General features: G+C 42.3%; 1 protein-coding gene across 4 annotated transcripts in view; it reads left to right on the top strand.

Moving 5' to 3' along the window:
* The window catches only part of LOC139416963 (host cell factor C1b), an 83878-nt gene extending 78782 nt beyond the window's left edge, over positions 1-5096 (top strand). For all 4 annotated transcript variants that reach the window (XM_071166179.1, XM_071166177.1, XM_071166178.1 and 1 more), the window contains 3 exons: positions 968-1277; positions 1749-1812; positions 3298-5096. In XM_071166179.1, coding sequence (XP_071022280.1) covers positions 968-1277; positions 1749-1812; positions 3298-3337 — 414 coding nt within the window. In that variant the 3' untranslated portion in view covers positions 3338-5096. The remainder of the gene's footprint in view (positions 1-967; positions 1278-1748; positions 1813-3297) is intronic.
* The last annotated feature ends 9566 nt before the right edge of the window (positions 5097-14662 follow it).

Raw genomic sequence — 14662 nt, 5'->3', positions numbered from 1 at the left:
ACCCATTGAGCGTGTTCGGGATGCTCTGGATCGACAGTGTGTTCCAGTTCCCGCCCAATATCCAGCAACTTCACACAGCCATTGAAGAGGAGTGGGACAACATTCCACAGGCCACAATCACCAGCCTGATCCACTCTATGTGAAGGAGATGTGTCACGCTGCATGAGGCTAATGGTGGCAACACCAGATACTGACTGGTTCTCTGATCCACACCAGATACTGACTGGTTCTCTGATCCACACCAGATACTGACTGGTTCTCTGATCCACACCAGATACTGACTGGTTTTCTGATCCACACCAGATACTGACTGGTTCTCTGATCCACACCAGATACTGACTGGTTTTCTGATCCACTCCCTTACCTGAGGTATCTGTGACCAACAGATTCATATCTGTATTCCCAGTTGTGATATCCATAGATTAGGGCCTAATGAATATATTTAAATTAACTGATTTCCTTATGAACTGTAACTCAGAAGTTGTTACATGGTGTTTTTTATATTTTTTGTTCAGTGTAATTTATTTAACCACGAAAGTTGTTTTAAAAAAACGTATTTTTGAACGTCCTTTGCCCAGGGAGCGTTATTTATTTATTATTTTAATGGTTTATTTTGTTTCTTTGAATGTGTGTTCAAAACTCAGAACACACCATGTCAGAGGTCAGTAATGCTACATTTGTCTCACTGGAGTTTAAAGTTTGTCTCCCTCTCTCCTCTCTCTCTCTCTCTCCTCTCTCCTCTCTCTCCTCTCTCCTCTCTCCCCTCTCTCCTCTGTCTCTCCTCTCTCTCTCCTCTCTCCTCTCTCCCCTCTCTCCTCTGTCTCTCTCTCTCTCCCCACTCCTCCCCTCTTCCCCCTCTCTCTCTCCCCACTCCTCCCCTCTTCCCTCTCTCTCTCTCCCCACTCCTCCCCTCTTCCCTCTCTCTCTCCCCTCTTCTCTCTCTCCCCACTCCTCCCTCTCCCCTCAGAGCCCAGACGGCGCCCACCTGACCTGGGAGCCTCCGTCGGTCACATCTGGTAAGATCATTGAGTACTCGGTGTACCTGGCCATCCAGAGCGCCCAGAGCGGGGAGCAGGCCAAGCCCACCACCACCACCACCCCAGCCCAGCTGGCTTTCATGCGAGTGTTCTGTGGGCCCAACCCTTCCTGCCTGGTGCAGTCGTCCAGCCTCTCCAACGCACACATAGACTACACCACCAAGCCTGCCATCATCTTCCGCATCGCAGCCCGCAACGAGAAAGGTTACGGCCCTGCCACGCAGGTCAGGTGGCTCCAAGGTACGGAACGCTAAGCTAGCCTCCTCTGTCTCTCTCTAAAGTGTTTGAATCGTGTCACTAATTCCTCATTGTGTTTTGTATTTTGTGCTGCTCTTAAGTGAAACAGAGCTCTCCCATTGATCTCAAAGGGAATTAATTCCCTTTATCAATCGATACATATGAACAAAAGGTTGATATTTTATTATAACCAGAGGACTCTGGTTATTTATAATGGAACAAATCCAAACTTGACTTGTGTTGACCTTGATATATTGAAATGAAGATTGATGTACCCCATAGCAACAACCATAGCAACAACCATAGCAACAACCATACTTCATGATGCTCTTTCCTTTAAAAAAATTTTTAAAAGCTAACGTGTTTGCCACCTTTACTCTTTGACAAGTTTTTAAAGTGTCTTTGAGATTTTCGTTTTAATGAAAAGTGCTATTATAAAATATATTATTACAATCCTATGTCCTCTCCCTGTAGAGATGGGTAAAGATGGCGTTGCAGCTAAACCAACTGCTAAGAGACCAGGCTCCTCACCTGACATGTGAGTACCCTTCATCCCCCTCTCTCTCTGTCTCTCTCTGTCTCGGTCTCTCTGTCTCTCTCTCTCTCTGTCTCTTTCTCTCTCTGTCTCTTTCTCTCTCGGTCTCTCTGTCTCTCTCTGTTTCTCTGTCTCGGTCTCTCTCTGTCTCTCTCTCTCTCTCTGTCTCTCTTTCTCTCTCTCTCTGTCTCTGTCTCGCTCGGTCTCTCTTGGTCTCTGTTTCGGTCTCTTTCTCTCTCTCTGTCTCTCTCTCGGTCTCTCTTTCTCTCTGTCTCTCTTGGTCTCTGTTTCGGTCTCTGTCTCTCTCTCGGTCTCTCTTTCTCTCTGTCTCTCTTGGTCTCTGTTTCGGTCTCTTTCTCTCTCTTGGTCTCTTTGTCTCTCTCTCGGTCTCTCTCTCTCTTTCTCTCTGTCTCTCTCTCTCTCTGTTTCGGTCTCTTTCTCTCTCTCTCTGTTTCGGTCTCTTTCTCTCTCTCTCTGTCTCTGTCTCACTTGGTCTCTGTTTCTCTTGGTCTCTGTTTCGGTCTCTCTGTCTCTTTCTCTGTCTCTCTCTCGGTCTCTCTCTCGGTCTCTCTCTCTCTGTCTCTCTCTCTCTTGGTCTCTGTTTCGGTCTCTTTCTCTCTCTCTCTCTGTCTCTGTCTCTCTTGGTCTCTGTTTCTCTTGGTCTCTGTTTCGGTCTCTTTCTCTCTCTCGGTCTCTTTCTCTGTCTCTCTCTCGGTCTCTCTCTCGGTCTCTCTCTCTCTGTCTCTCTCTCTCTTGGTCTCTGTTTCGGTCTCTTTCTCTCTCTCTCTCTGTCTCTGTCTCTCTTGGTCTCTGTTTCTCTTGGTCTCTGTTTCGGTCTCTTTCTCTCTCTCTGTCTCTCTTGGTCTCTGTTTCTCTTGGTCTCTGTTTCGGTCTCTTTCTCTCTCTCGGTCTCTCTCTCTCTGTCTCTCTCTCTGTCTCTCTCTCGGTCTCTCTTATCCACATGAAATAATAGGTTATTTAACTATACATTCCTAAAAATAAATTAAAAAATGCTATGAATTTATTTGAACAAAGTACTTGAGTAGTCAGTTGTGACCCCTCAGTCATAATTCTTAACTTTACGCTCAACTTCTAACGCTCCACTGCGATATTTTGGTATTTGTTTAATTAGTCCGCTGTTGATGCAGTCACAAAACGCTTTGCATGTCAGCAATTAACTTTTCAAGATATCAAACAAAAACATCAAGCCCGGTACGATGCGTTTTGCCTCATACCGGCTGTATTTCTGCCAGAGTTTCTGATCAAGATCTTAGATCAACATGAAATGACTCGTTACAACATCACTTCAGAGAGGCACACAACAACAAAAAACAATTATAATAACATTCAACACAGGTGAACATTAAACTCTCAACTTTTATTCTGGTCTTGACTCTCAGCTCCACTCCTATAACGCTCTCTCGTGACTCTTTTAACAGCCCCCCTGTCTATGTTCATCCGTTGACTCGTGTTGTTTCTCTCCTTTAGGAAAGCTGCCGGTCCAAAGAAGGCCAGATCAGACCAGTAAAGGGAGTTTCCTTCTCCTCCTCCCCTTGTTGTCCACGATGACTATTACTGAACTGAATACACCCCTCAACCAGCCCCCTCACCAACTACCTACGATATCCTTGCCTCAACCTCAGCCCCACAAACCTGGACCCAGACCGGCCCACAAACCTGGACCCAGACCGCCCCACAAACCTGGACCCAGACCGGCCCACAAACCTGGACCCAGACCGCCCCACAAACCTGGACCCAGACCGGCCCACAAACCTGGACCCCCCCCCCCCCCCCCCTCCCCCCAAACCACCCATCATTCACAAAATGGCGGCAAGAAAAACCCAGATGAAATTAATCCCAGAGCCCTGCCCTCATCACTCGAGGTTGTGGTGCCCACGGACACCTTGTTTCCAACCTCCTGTTCTCTCTATTGGTTTATTACTGATCTTCTGTTAAAATGGTTGAAAGCACACAATTACATTTTTCTTGGCTTTTTTTTTATTTTTAATTTTTAATGATTTTCGGTGAAATCAACAAACAAACAAAATACTACAAAAAAAACACTGTGGAGTTTTAACTGTAGTTGCTAGCTAGTTATTTTCGTCTCTGTCCCATGCTTTTTCTCCATCACGGTTTATCAACACAAGTCATTACACAGCACAAATAGCTGTGTATGTCCGATGTCATTTGCGCTTCGGGTCGATTGGTCACATGTAGAAGGATCAGACGGTTGCTATGGAAGAACACAGCATCATCACGTTGTCATGGGGACAAAAAACACACCGATGGGAAAACAGACAGCACTTGGGGAGGACAGAGTGTTTCTCCATTGAAGGGGAGTCGTCTTCATCATCATCATCAACCGATTTAAGACTTCATATTTGTCCCGGCTTTCGTCTTGCTTTGTGACATCACTGTGTTCACCCACAAGGGAGTAAAAAAAAAGAACGAGAGTTTCACTCAAGTAAAGAAAAGGAAGTAGTAGGTTTAGGAGACTCCTTTAATTCTCTAGTCTGTTTCCTTTCGTTGGAGGGTGTGTGGACACTGGCTGACTGCCAACCAGGGTGAAAAGTACAATGTTTTTTTTTTTTTTTACAGCCTTTATTCGCCAGGTAATGTGCCACTTATTTCAGAATTGGTGGTCTAATGAGCCGGTAAATAAAGACTTTTTGTTACTTGCTCTGCTGCGGAAGATGAAAGAACAGAAACGAAAGATTTGACTGAACGAAAGAGGCGAGTGGATGTTTTTTGTTTTGTTTATACTTTCAGTAATAAAAAAAAAAAATGTAATTAATGGAATTGATTTGCAGAGAGAAAAGCTCCTCCTCGTCTCAACCTGTCGATAGTCCACGGAATCCATTTGTTGACATCTATGGAATTTAGAAGGTTCTTTTTGTTCCAAGCCTTGTTTTTTTTTTAGAGTTCTGAGAATTAACTGGGATATTTTCTGCCCCCCCCCCCCCCCCAAATGCGGACAAACTGTTGATATTGATAACCATTCACATTACTTTTGGTGTATTGTTGTTGTTGTTGTTGTTATTATTATTATTATTATTATTATTATTATATTTGCTTTACATATGTTTAGGTATGCAAGTGTGTGTGTGTGATGTTTTCCATGTAGTTGACATGTACTTTTGAAACGGAGCATTTAATTTACCGAGAGGTGGGAAATGTTCGTTATGAAGAATGATTGAATGGTGCAGCAGCAAACAGGGTTTGAGCTCAGTTGTAAATTAGTTCCTTCCTTCACGTAGTAAAGTTGAAAAAATAAAATACAAAATAAACATAATCTCTTTTTTATATAATTATCTGTAACAAAAAAATGTTTTTACAGGTTTGTCATCTTGGTTGCTTTATGTCTTGATATATATATATAAAAAAAAAACTAAAAAAATCTGAAAATGTCTTGTCTCCCTGCTCAGTAATGTTTTGTCAACAGTGGAGGAAAAAGTACCCAATTCTCATACTTGAGTAAAAAGTAAGGATACCTTTATAGAAAATGACTCGAGTGAAAGTTACCCAATAAAATACTACTTGAGTAAAGGTTTAAAAAGTATTTGGGTTTTAAATGTACATAAGTATTAAAAGTAAATGTATAAATAATTTTTAATTCCTTATTAAGAAAACCAGACGGCACGATGTCCTTGTTTAATTTTCGGCTAGCCAGGGGAACACTCCAACACTCAGACATAATTTACAGATAGCCAGGGGAACACTCCAACACTCAGACATCATTTACAGATAGCCAGGGGTACACTCCAACACTCAGACATCATTTACAGATAGCCAGGGGAACACTCCAACACTCAGACATCATTTACAGATAGCCAGGGGAACACTCCAACACTCAGACATCATTACAGATAGCCAGGGGAACACTCCAACACTCAGACATCATTTACAGATAGCCAGGGGAACACTCCAACACTCAGACACCATTACAGATAGCCAGGGGAACACTCCAACACTCAGACATCATTACAGATAGCCAGGGGAACACTCCAACACTCAGACATCATTACAGATAGCCAGGGGTACACTCCAACACTCAGACATCATTACAGATAGCCAGGGGAACACTCCAACACTCAGACATCATTTACAGATAGCCAGGGGAACACTCCAACACTCAGACATAATTTACAGATAGCCAGGGGAACACTCCAACACTCAGACATCATTACAGATAGCCAGGGGAACACTCCAACACTCAGACATCATTTACAGATAGCCAGGGGAACACTCCAACACTCAGACATCATTTACAGATAGCCAGGGGTACACTCCAACACTCAGACATCATTTACAGATAGCCAGGGGAACACTCCAACACTCAGACATCATTTACAGATAGCCAGGGGAACACTCCAACACTCAGACATCATTTACAGATAGCCAGGGGAACACTCCAACACTCAGACATCATTTACAGATAGCCAGGGGTACACTCCAACACTCAGACATCATTTACAGATAGCCAGGGGAACATTCCAACACTCAGACATCATTACAGATAGCCAGGGGAACACTCCAACACTCAGACATCATTTACAGATAGCCAGGGGAACACTCCAACACTCAGACACCATTACAGATAGCCAGGGGAACACTCCAACACTCAGACATCATTACAGATAGCCAGGGGAACACTCCAACACTCAGACATCATCAGATAGCATCACTCACAGATAGCCAGGGGTACACTCCAACACTCAGACATCATTACAGATAGCCAGGGGAACACTCCAACACTCAGACATCATTTACAGATAGCCAGGGGAACACTCCAACACTCAGACATAATTTACAGATAGCCAGGGGAACACTCCAACACTCAGAGCCTAGTGGTCAGTGGTTAGAGACTAGTAACCGGAAGGTTGCAAGTTCAAATCCCCGAGCTGACAAGGTACAAATCTGTCGTTCTGCCCCTGCACAGGCAGTTAACCTACTGTTCCTAGGCCGTCATTGAAAATAAGAATTTGTTCTTAACTGACTTGCCTGGTTAAATAAAGGTAAAATAAAAATAGTAGACCAGCCAACCTGGGAAAATAGTATTGTCTTTGTGTTGGTTATTGTTACAGGCTGGTCAAACAATTTTTTAAATTTATTTTATTTCACCTTTATTGAACCAGGTAGGCAAGTTGAGAACAAGTTCTCATTTACAATTGCGACCTGGCCAAGATAAAGCATAGCAGTTCGACAGATACAACGATATACGATGTGAGCAAATGAGGTGAGATAAGGGAGGTAAAGGCAAAAAAAGGCCATGGTGGCAAAGTAAATACAATATAGCAAGTAAAACACTGGAATGGGAGATTTGCAATGGAAGAATGTGCAAAGTAGAAATAAAAATAATGGGGTGCAAAGGAGCAAAATAAATTAAATACAGTAGGGAAAGAGGTAGTTGTTTGGGCTAAATTATAGGTGGGCTATGTACAGGTGCAGTAATCTGTGAGCTGCTCTGACAGTTGGTGCTTAAAGCTAGTGAGGGAGATAAGTGTTTCCAGTTTCAGAGATTATTGTAGTTCGTTCCAGTCATTGGCAGCAGAGAACTGGAAGGAGAGGCGGCCAAAGAAAGAATTGGTTTTGGGGGTGGCTAGAGAGATATACCTGCTGGAGCGTGTGCTACAGGTGGGAGATGCTATGGTGACCAGCGAGCTGAGATAAGGGGGGACTTTACCTAGCAGAGACTTGTAGATGACATGGAGCCAGTGGGTTTGGCGACGAGTATGAAGCGAGGGCCAGCCAACGAGAGCGTACAGGTCGCAGTGGTGGGTAGTGTATGGGGCTTTGGTGACAAAACGGATGGCACTGTGATAGACTGCATCCAATTTGTTGAGTAGGGTATTGGAGGCTATTTTGTAAATGACATCGCCAAAGTTGAGGATTGGTAGGATGGTCAGTTTTACGAGGGTATGTTTGGCAGCATGAGTGAAGGATGCATTGTTGCGAAATAGGAAGCCAATTCTAGATTTAACTTTGGATTGGAGATGTTTGATATGGGTCTGGAAGGAGAGTTTACAGTCTAACCAGACACCTAAGTATTTGTAGTTGTCCACGTATTCTAAGTCAGAGCCGTCCAGAGTAGTGATGTTAGACAGGCGTGCAGGTGTAGGCAGCGATCGGTTGAAGAGCATGCATTTAGTTTTACTTGTATTTATGAGCAGTTGGAGGCCACGGAAGGAGAGTTGTATGGCATTGAAGCTTGCCTGGAGGGTTGTTAACACAGTGTCCAAAGAAGGGCCAGAAGTATACAGAATGGTGTCGTCTGCGTAGAGGTGGATCAGAGACTCACCAGCAGCAAGAGCGACCTCATTGATGTCTACAGAGAAGAGAGTCGGTCCGAGAATTGAACCCTGTGGCACCCCCCTGTGCATGATGCTACAAAGTCATGTCACGTAAAATGGTGTTTTTTTTTTTTTTAAAGGCCATTTTCAAGGTTAAAATAAGCATAATAGAAATTATAGGACATTTATGGTAAACACCCTTAACCTTTCAACTTAAACAGTGGATTATCAAAACAAACACAAACTATGGAATGGATGCTTTAAAAAAAAAAAAAAATTAAAAGTTAAAAGCGTAATATAACTGAATGAAAAGACACAGAAAATACAAAAAACATGTTGTACAACTACAGTCTGAATGGCCATGAAGGACCTCAGTGGGATGATGCACTGTAGAACCTCTCAGCAGACTCCACCAGAAGCACTTGACTTTGTCAGAGTCTGACTTTGTGAGATATTGACACATGTAATGTCATTTTTAAGCGGTAAAATATACAAGCAGCCAAATTAGGATATAAATATTACTATTTTGAACAAATTCAGTGATCAAATCTACTAATGGACTATTTAATCATAATGTACATACTTAAACTATGGCATAAACCTTTATAGTTGATTTTTGGCATTCTTAAAAACATGCATTTACACTTGTTCCATCATTTTGGTCAAACTTGGGAATTAGCAAACAAAAATTATTTTCTCATACAGTGGAAGTTGGGAAGTTTACATACACTTAGGTTGGAGTCATTAAAACTTGTTTTTCAACCACTCCACACATTTCTTGTTAACAAACTATAGTTTTGGCAGGTCAGTTAGGACATATACTTTGTGCAGGACACAAGTCGTTTTTCCAACAATTGTTTACAGACAGATTATTTCACTTTATAATTCACTGTATCACAATTCCAGTGGGTCAGAAGTTTACATACACTAAGTTGACTGTGCCTTTAAACAGCTTGGAAAATTCCAGAAAATGATGTCATGGCTTTAGAAGCTTCAGATAGGCTTATTGACATCATTTGATCAATTGGAGGTGTACCTGCGGATGTATTTCAAGGCCTACCTTCAAACTCAGTGCCTCTGCTTGACATCATGGAAAAATCAAAAGATATCAGCCCTTAGAAAGACCTCCACAAGTATGGTTCATCCTTGTGAGCAATTTCCAAACGCCTGAAGGTACCACGTTCATCTGTACAAACAATAGTACGCAAGTATAAACACCATGGGACCACGCAGCCGTCATACCGCTCAGGAAGGAGACGCATTCTGTCTTCTAGAGATGAACGTACTTTGGTGCGGAAAGTGCAAATCAATCCCAGAACAACAGCAAAGGACCTTGTGAAGATGCAGGAGGAAACAGGTACAAAAGTATCTATATCCACAGTAAAACGAGTCCTATATTGACATAACCTGAAAGGCCGCTCAGCAAGGAAGAAGCCACTGCTCCAAAACCGCCATAAAAAGCCAGACTACGGTTTGGAACTGCACTTGGGGACAAAGATCGTACTTTTTGGAGAAGTGTCCTCTGGCCTGATGTAACAAAAATAGAACTGTTTGGCCATAATGACCATTATTATGTTTGGAGGAAAAAGGGGGAAGCTTGCAAACCAAAGAACACCATCCCAACTGTGAAGCACGGGGGTGGCAGCATCATGTTGTGGAGGTGCTTTGCTGCAGGAGGGACTGGTGCACTTCACAAAATAGCTGGCATCATGAGGTAAGAAAATGATGTGGATATATTGAAGCAACATCTCAAGACATCAGTCAGGAAGTTAAAGCTTGGTCACAAAGGGGTCTTCCAAATGGACAATGGCCCCAAGCATACTTCCAAAGTTGTGGAAAAATGGCTTAAGGACAACAAAGTCGAGGTATTGGAGTGGCCATCACAAAGCCCTGACCTCAATCCTATAGAACATTTGTGGGCAGAACTGAAAACGCGTGTGCGAGCAAGGAGGCCTACAAACCTGACTCAGTTACACCAGCTCTGTCAGGAGGAATGGGCCAAAATTCACCCAACTTATTGTGGGAAGCTTGTGGAAGGCTACCCGAAACGTTTGACCCAAGTTAAACTATTTAAAGGCAATGCTACACTCAATTAGTATTTGGTTCGTAAACTTCTGACCCACTGGGAATGTGATGAAAGAAATAAAAGCTGAAAATAAATCATTCTCTCTACTATTATTCTGAAATTTCACATTTTTAAAATAAAGTGATGATCCTAACTGACCTAAAACAGGGACTTTTTACTAGGATTAAATGTCAGGAATTGTGAAAAGGTGTATGTAAACTTCCGACTTCAACTGTATATATTCCCTCGAACTACTCGGAGACACTTTTGGAAAAAATAATCACTTTACCTTTAGGATCGGACATTTTGAGGATCGTGATTTTGGGACTAAGGTAACTAACATCCGAATATATACTTAAATATACATATTTGGAAAATGACATGACAATGAATTGGAGATTTGATGTTGATAATGACATATAAATAGACTTTCTAACCCATTTGAGGCCGTCTGTGTTGAGGTTTTCAAGGTGTTTAAAAAGAATTCAGCAACCATTTAAAGTTATAGAGGCCCGTCTGTGTTGAGGTATTGTCACGACTCCTACCGAAGGTAGCTCCCCTTCCTGTTCGGGTGGCGCTCGGCGGTCGTCGTCACCGGCCTACTACCTGCCACTGATCCCTTTCCCCCCCTTTTCTGTTTATTGGTTTCACCTGTATTTAGTTTAGGCTGATTGGTTGGGCTTTTATTACCCGCCTGCTGGTTGTGCGGGATTATTTCGATGTTCCTGTGTACACGGCTGTATGTCACGGGTGTCAGTGTGTTTGGGTTTTTGCTGGACTGTTTAAATCCCCCGTGTTTGGGGCATTTGTTTTGGTTGGCGTCTGTTCACCGCATTAAAAGTGAGCGCAACCCTGAACTCTCTGCTTCCCGCGCCTGACTTCTTCCTCACGACTCCCCGGGCGCTACAGGTATTCAAGTTGTTTAAAGAGAATTCAGCCACCATTTAAAGTTTGTCATGAAGAAAACACTTAATCCAAGAAAAATCTGTTATTTAATACTGAACAAAAATATAAACACATGTGAAGTTAAATAAAATATCCTTGAAATGTTCCATACACACACACAGCTCTTTTCTCTCAAATGGTGTGTACAAATTTGTTTACATCCCTTTCAGTGAGCATTTTTCCTTTGCCAATATAATCCATCCACCTGACAGTTATCAAAAAGCTGATTAAACAGCATGATCATTACACAGGTGCACCTTGTGCTGGGGACAATAAGGCCACTCTAAAATGTGCAGTTTTGTCACACAACACAATGCCACAGATGTCTCAAGTTTTGAAGGAGCGTGCAATTGGCACTGCAGGAATGTCCACCGACGCTGTTGCCAGATAATTGAATGTTCACTTCTCTACCATAAGCCGCCACCAACGTTGTTTTAGAGAATTTGGCAGTACGTCCACCCGGCCTCGCAACCGCAAGTCTACATGATTATTGTGGATAATAATTTGTCAAACATCGATCAACATGTCACCAGAATTAGACCTTTGGTATTTATTGTAAAGGAGCATTAAGATGTTCATTTTATAATCTTCGTCAGTTAAGAACAAATTCTTATTTTCAATGACAGCCTAGGTAACAGTGGGTTAACTGCCTTGTTCAGAGGCAGAATGACAGATTTTTTACCTTGTCAGCTCGGGGATTCGATCTAGCAACCTTTCGGTTACTGGCCCAACGCTCTAACTACTAGGCTACCTACCGTCCCTACACTCTAACCACTAGACTACCTGACGATCACCTGCCGATGTACAAACTCCACCCTGTGAAGTTCATAATTTCATTTAATCTGTGGCCTAATAAACTGTATAGTTTCCCAAGTTAGAGTGGGAGGATCACACACACCGTGTTGTGATGAACTGTCATCGGCCTATTAAAATCAGATCACATTGTGATGTCATGATGTGGGCTAAAATTCCCCTCCCACCTGAACAGGCTGAAATTCCCCTCCCACCTGAACAGGCTAAAATTCCCCTCCCACCTGAACAGGCTAAAATTCCCCTCCCACCTGAACAGGCTGAAATTCCCCTCCCACCTGAACAGGCTAAAATTCCCCTCCCACCTGAACAGGCTGAAATTCCAGTTGTTTGTTTTCAAAACAGCTCTTACACAAAAAGGGCAGTATCATAATTTTCACAATTTCAGAGTGTTATTTCGATCTCAAACTAGGGCTGGGCGATACCAGTATCGCAAATGAAGTTTTTAATTGCACTGCCCCTTTAACATTTGCCAGACTGACTGACTGAGCTTCCACAATACCCATGGCCTGTCCAGAAACAAGCCCTAGCCCTTACTGCCCAGAGTCTAGACACTTGTGGAGATCTGAGAGGGATTGATGGGTGGTGACATGGTGAGAGCTCCACCTCACCCTCTGATAGGCTTGGTGGAATCTTACTGTACACCTGTCCAACTCTGAGATCTAAGGGGTAAGTTAATAGGGGTTGCTTCTGGACAGGATCCCACAACTCTCTAGGTGTGGGGTTGACTTACAGCACATCTTCATTCCAGCTAGTTAGTTAGTCAGTGGTTACACATCTATGTCCAGGACATATGTCAAACTAACACTAGATACTGTTGTTTTGGCTATATGGCACCATTGAATAAGATAACCAATGGTTAGCTAGATGGCTAAGCTATATCAGTCGGCTAACCATTTACAGTAACAGCAGTTCATTAATAAGTCAATACACACTAAATTGTATGCAGAAATGTTATTTTATCTTGGCACTGTGGCACAGGGGTTGTTAATTGCAGCTGTTCATTGTTGTTGCTGTTAATTGTTTCATTAATTCACTTCGAAAGGACAGGAAGTGTTGATTGTACACTTAACCAATGACAGGCATTCCACATTTAACTCCACCCACGTGGAAATCTAAATATGGGGGGGGGGGGGGGGCGGGGTTTATATGAAAAAAATGGGAAAACAACCAATGTTTTCTTCTTCTTTCTTCTATTTCAAAAACATATTTTAAAAACGTTCCCGAAAACGTTCCTGATTTTGCTCCATTTTAACTCTGAAAACAAACGATCAAGACGTACACGGGCCGTAATCTTACCTCGGTTATCTTGACATAATGTCGTCCACCACAAAGGCTAATTATCTTGATCGCCATAACATCATAGACACCAAAATGTTCTGTCAATTGTCCAGATCAACATAAATTATCTTTGGCGGTGCAGTATCACACCCACACTTTATCACTTGACTGTCATTCAGAACATCCTGAATCAGCTGATGTTGACAAATATTTTTCCCCAAGTAGCTAAACAGCTAGACATCAAATTCGCATCCAACAGCTATTATGCATAATTATTGAAGAACCCTGTTAAAAAAAAAAGTGGAACGCTTCATTGGGGTCTATTTTTCTCCACTTCCTGTCTGACTGACTTGCCCAAAGTAAACTGCCTGTTACTCAGGCCCAGAAGCCAGGATATGCATATAATTATTATTTTTTTCTACCTTTATTTAACTAGGCAAGTCAGTTAAGAACAAATTCTTATTTTCAATGACGGCCTAGGAACAGTGGGTTAACTGCCTGTTCAGGGGCAGATTTGTACCTTGTCAGCTCGGGGGTTTGAACTTGCAACCTTCCGGTTACTAGTCCAACGCTCTAACCACCAGGCTACCCTGGTACCATTGGATAGAAAACACTTTAAAGTTTGTAGAAATGTTTAAATATTGTATGAGACTATAACACAATTTGTATGATAGGAGAACATCCTAAGAAAAACCAACCGGAAAAACATTTTATTTTGAGAGCTCAAACAACGGAAAGCTTTGGGTCATATGAAATTCCAGCTCCCAGATTGCAATTCCTACGGCTTCCACTAGATGGCAACAGTCTTAGTTCAAGGTTTCAGGCTTGTTTCTTCCCAAACAAGGAAGAATTTTGAGTTTTAATACTGGGAGTCACAGTTGGAAATCAGTCTGTGGGTGCGCGACGAAGAGGACGCGCACTTGCTAATTTTACTTTTCTATTGAACATTCTTCTTTCTGTTTGAAATATTATAGTTTATTTACATTTTAGGGTACCTGAGGATTAGATAGAAACGTAGTTTGACTTCTTTTAACAAAGTTTAGCGGTAGGTTTTGGGGTTCCTTTCTCTGCAGGTTGAACGAGTGGATTACTCAAATCGATGGCGCCAACTATAAACAGACTTTTTGGGATATAAAGAAGGATTTTATCTAACAAAACTACCATGCATGATGTAGCTTGGACCCTTTGGATGACAAATCAGAGGAAGATTTTCAAAAAGTAAGTGAATATATAATCGCTATTTGTGATTTTATGAAGGCTGTGCTGGGTGAAAAATATTTTGATGTGGGGAGTCGTCCTCAAACAATTGCATGGCATGCTTTCGCTGTAAAGCCTATTGGAAAATCGGACAGTGCAGTTAGATTAACAAGACTTTAAACTTTTAACCGATATGACACTTGTATGTTTCTAAATGTTTAATATCCATCATTTGTATGATTATTTGAATTGCGCGCCCTCCAAT

This window comes from Oncorhynchus clarkii, chromosome 9 (assembly GCF_045791955.1).
Source record: "Oncorhynchus clarkii lewisi isolate Uvic-CL-2024 chromosome 9, UVic_Ocla_1.0, whole genome shotgun sequence".
In the NCBI taxonomy this organism is placed as follows: Eukaryota; Metazoa; Chordata; class Actinopteri; order Salmoniformes; family Salmonidae; genus Oncorhynchus; species Oncorhynchus clarkii.
The sequence above is the reverse complement of the archived record's forward strand: the minus strand, read 5'-3'. Positions and strand labels throughout refer to the sequence as shown.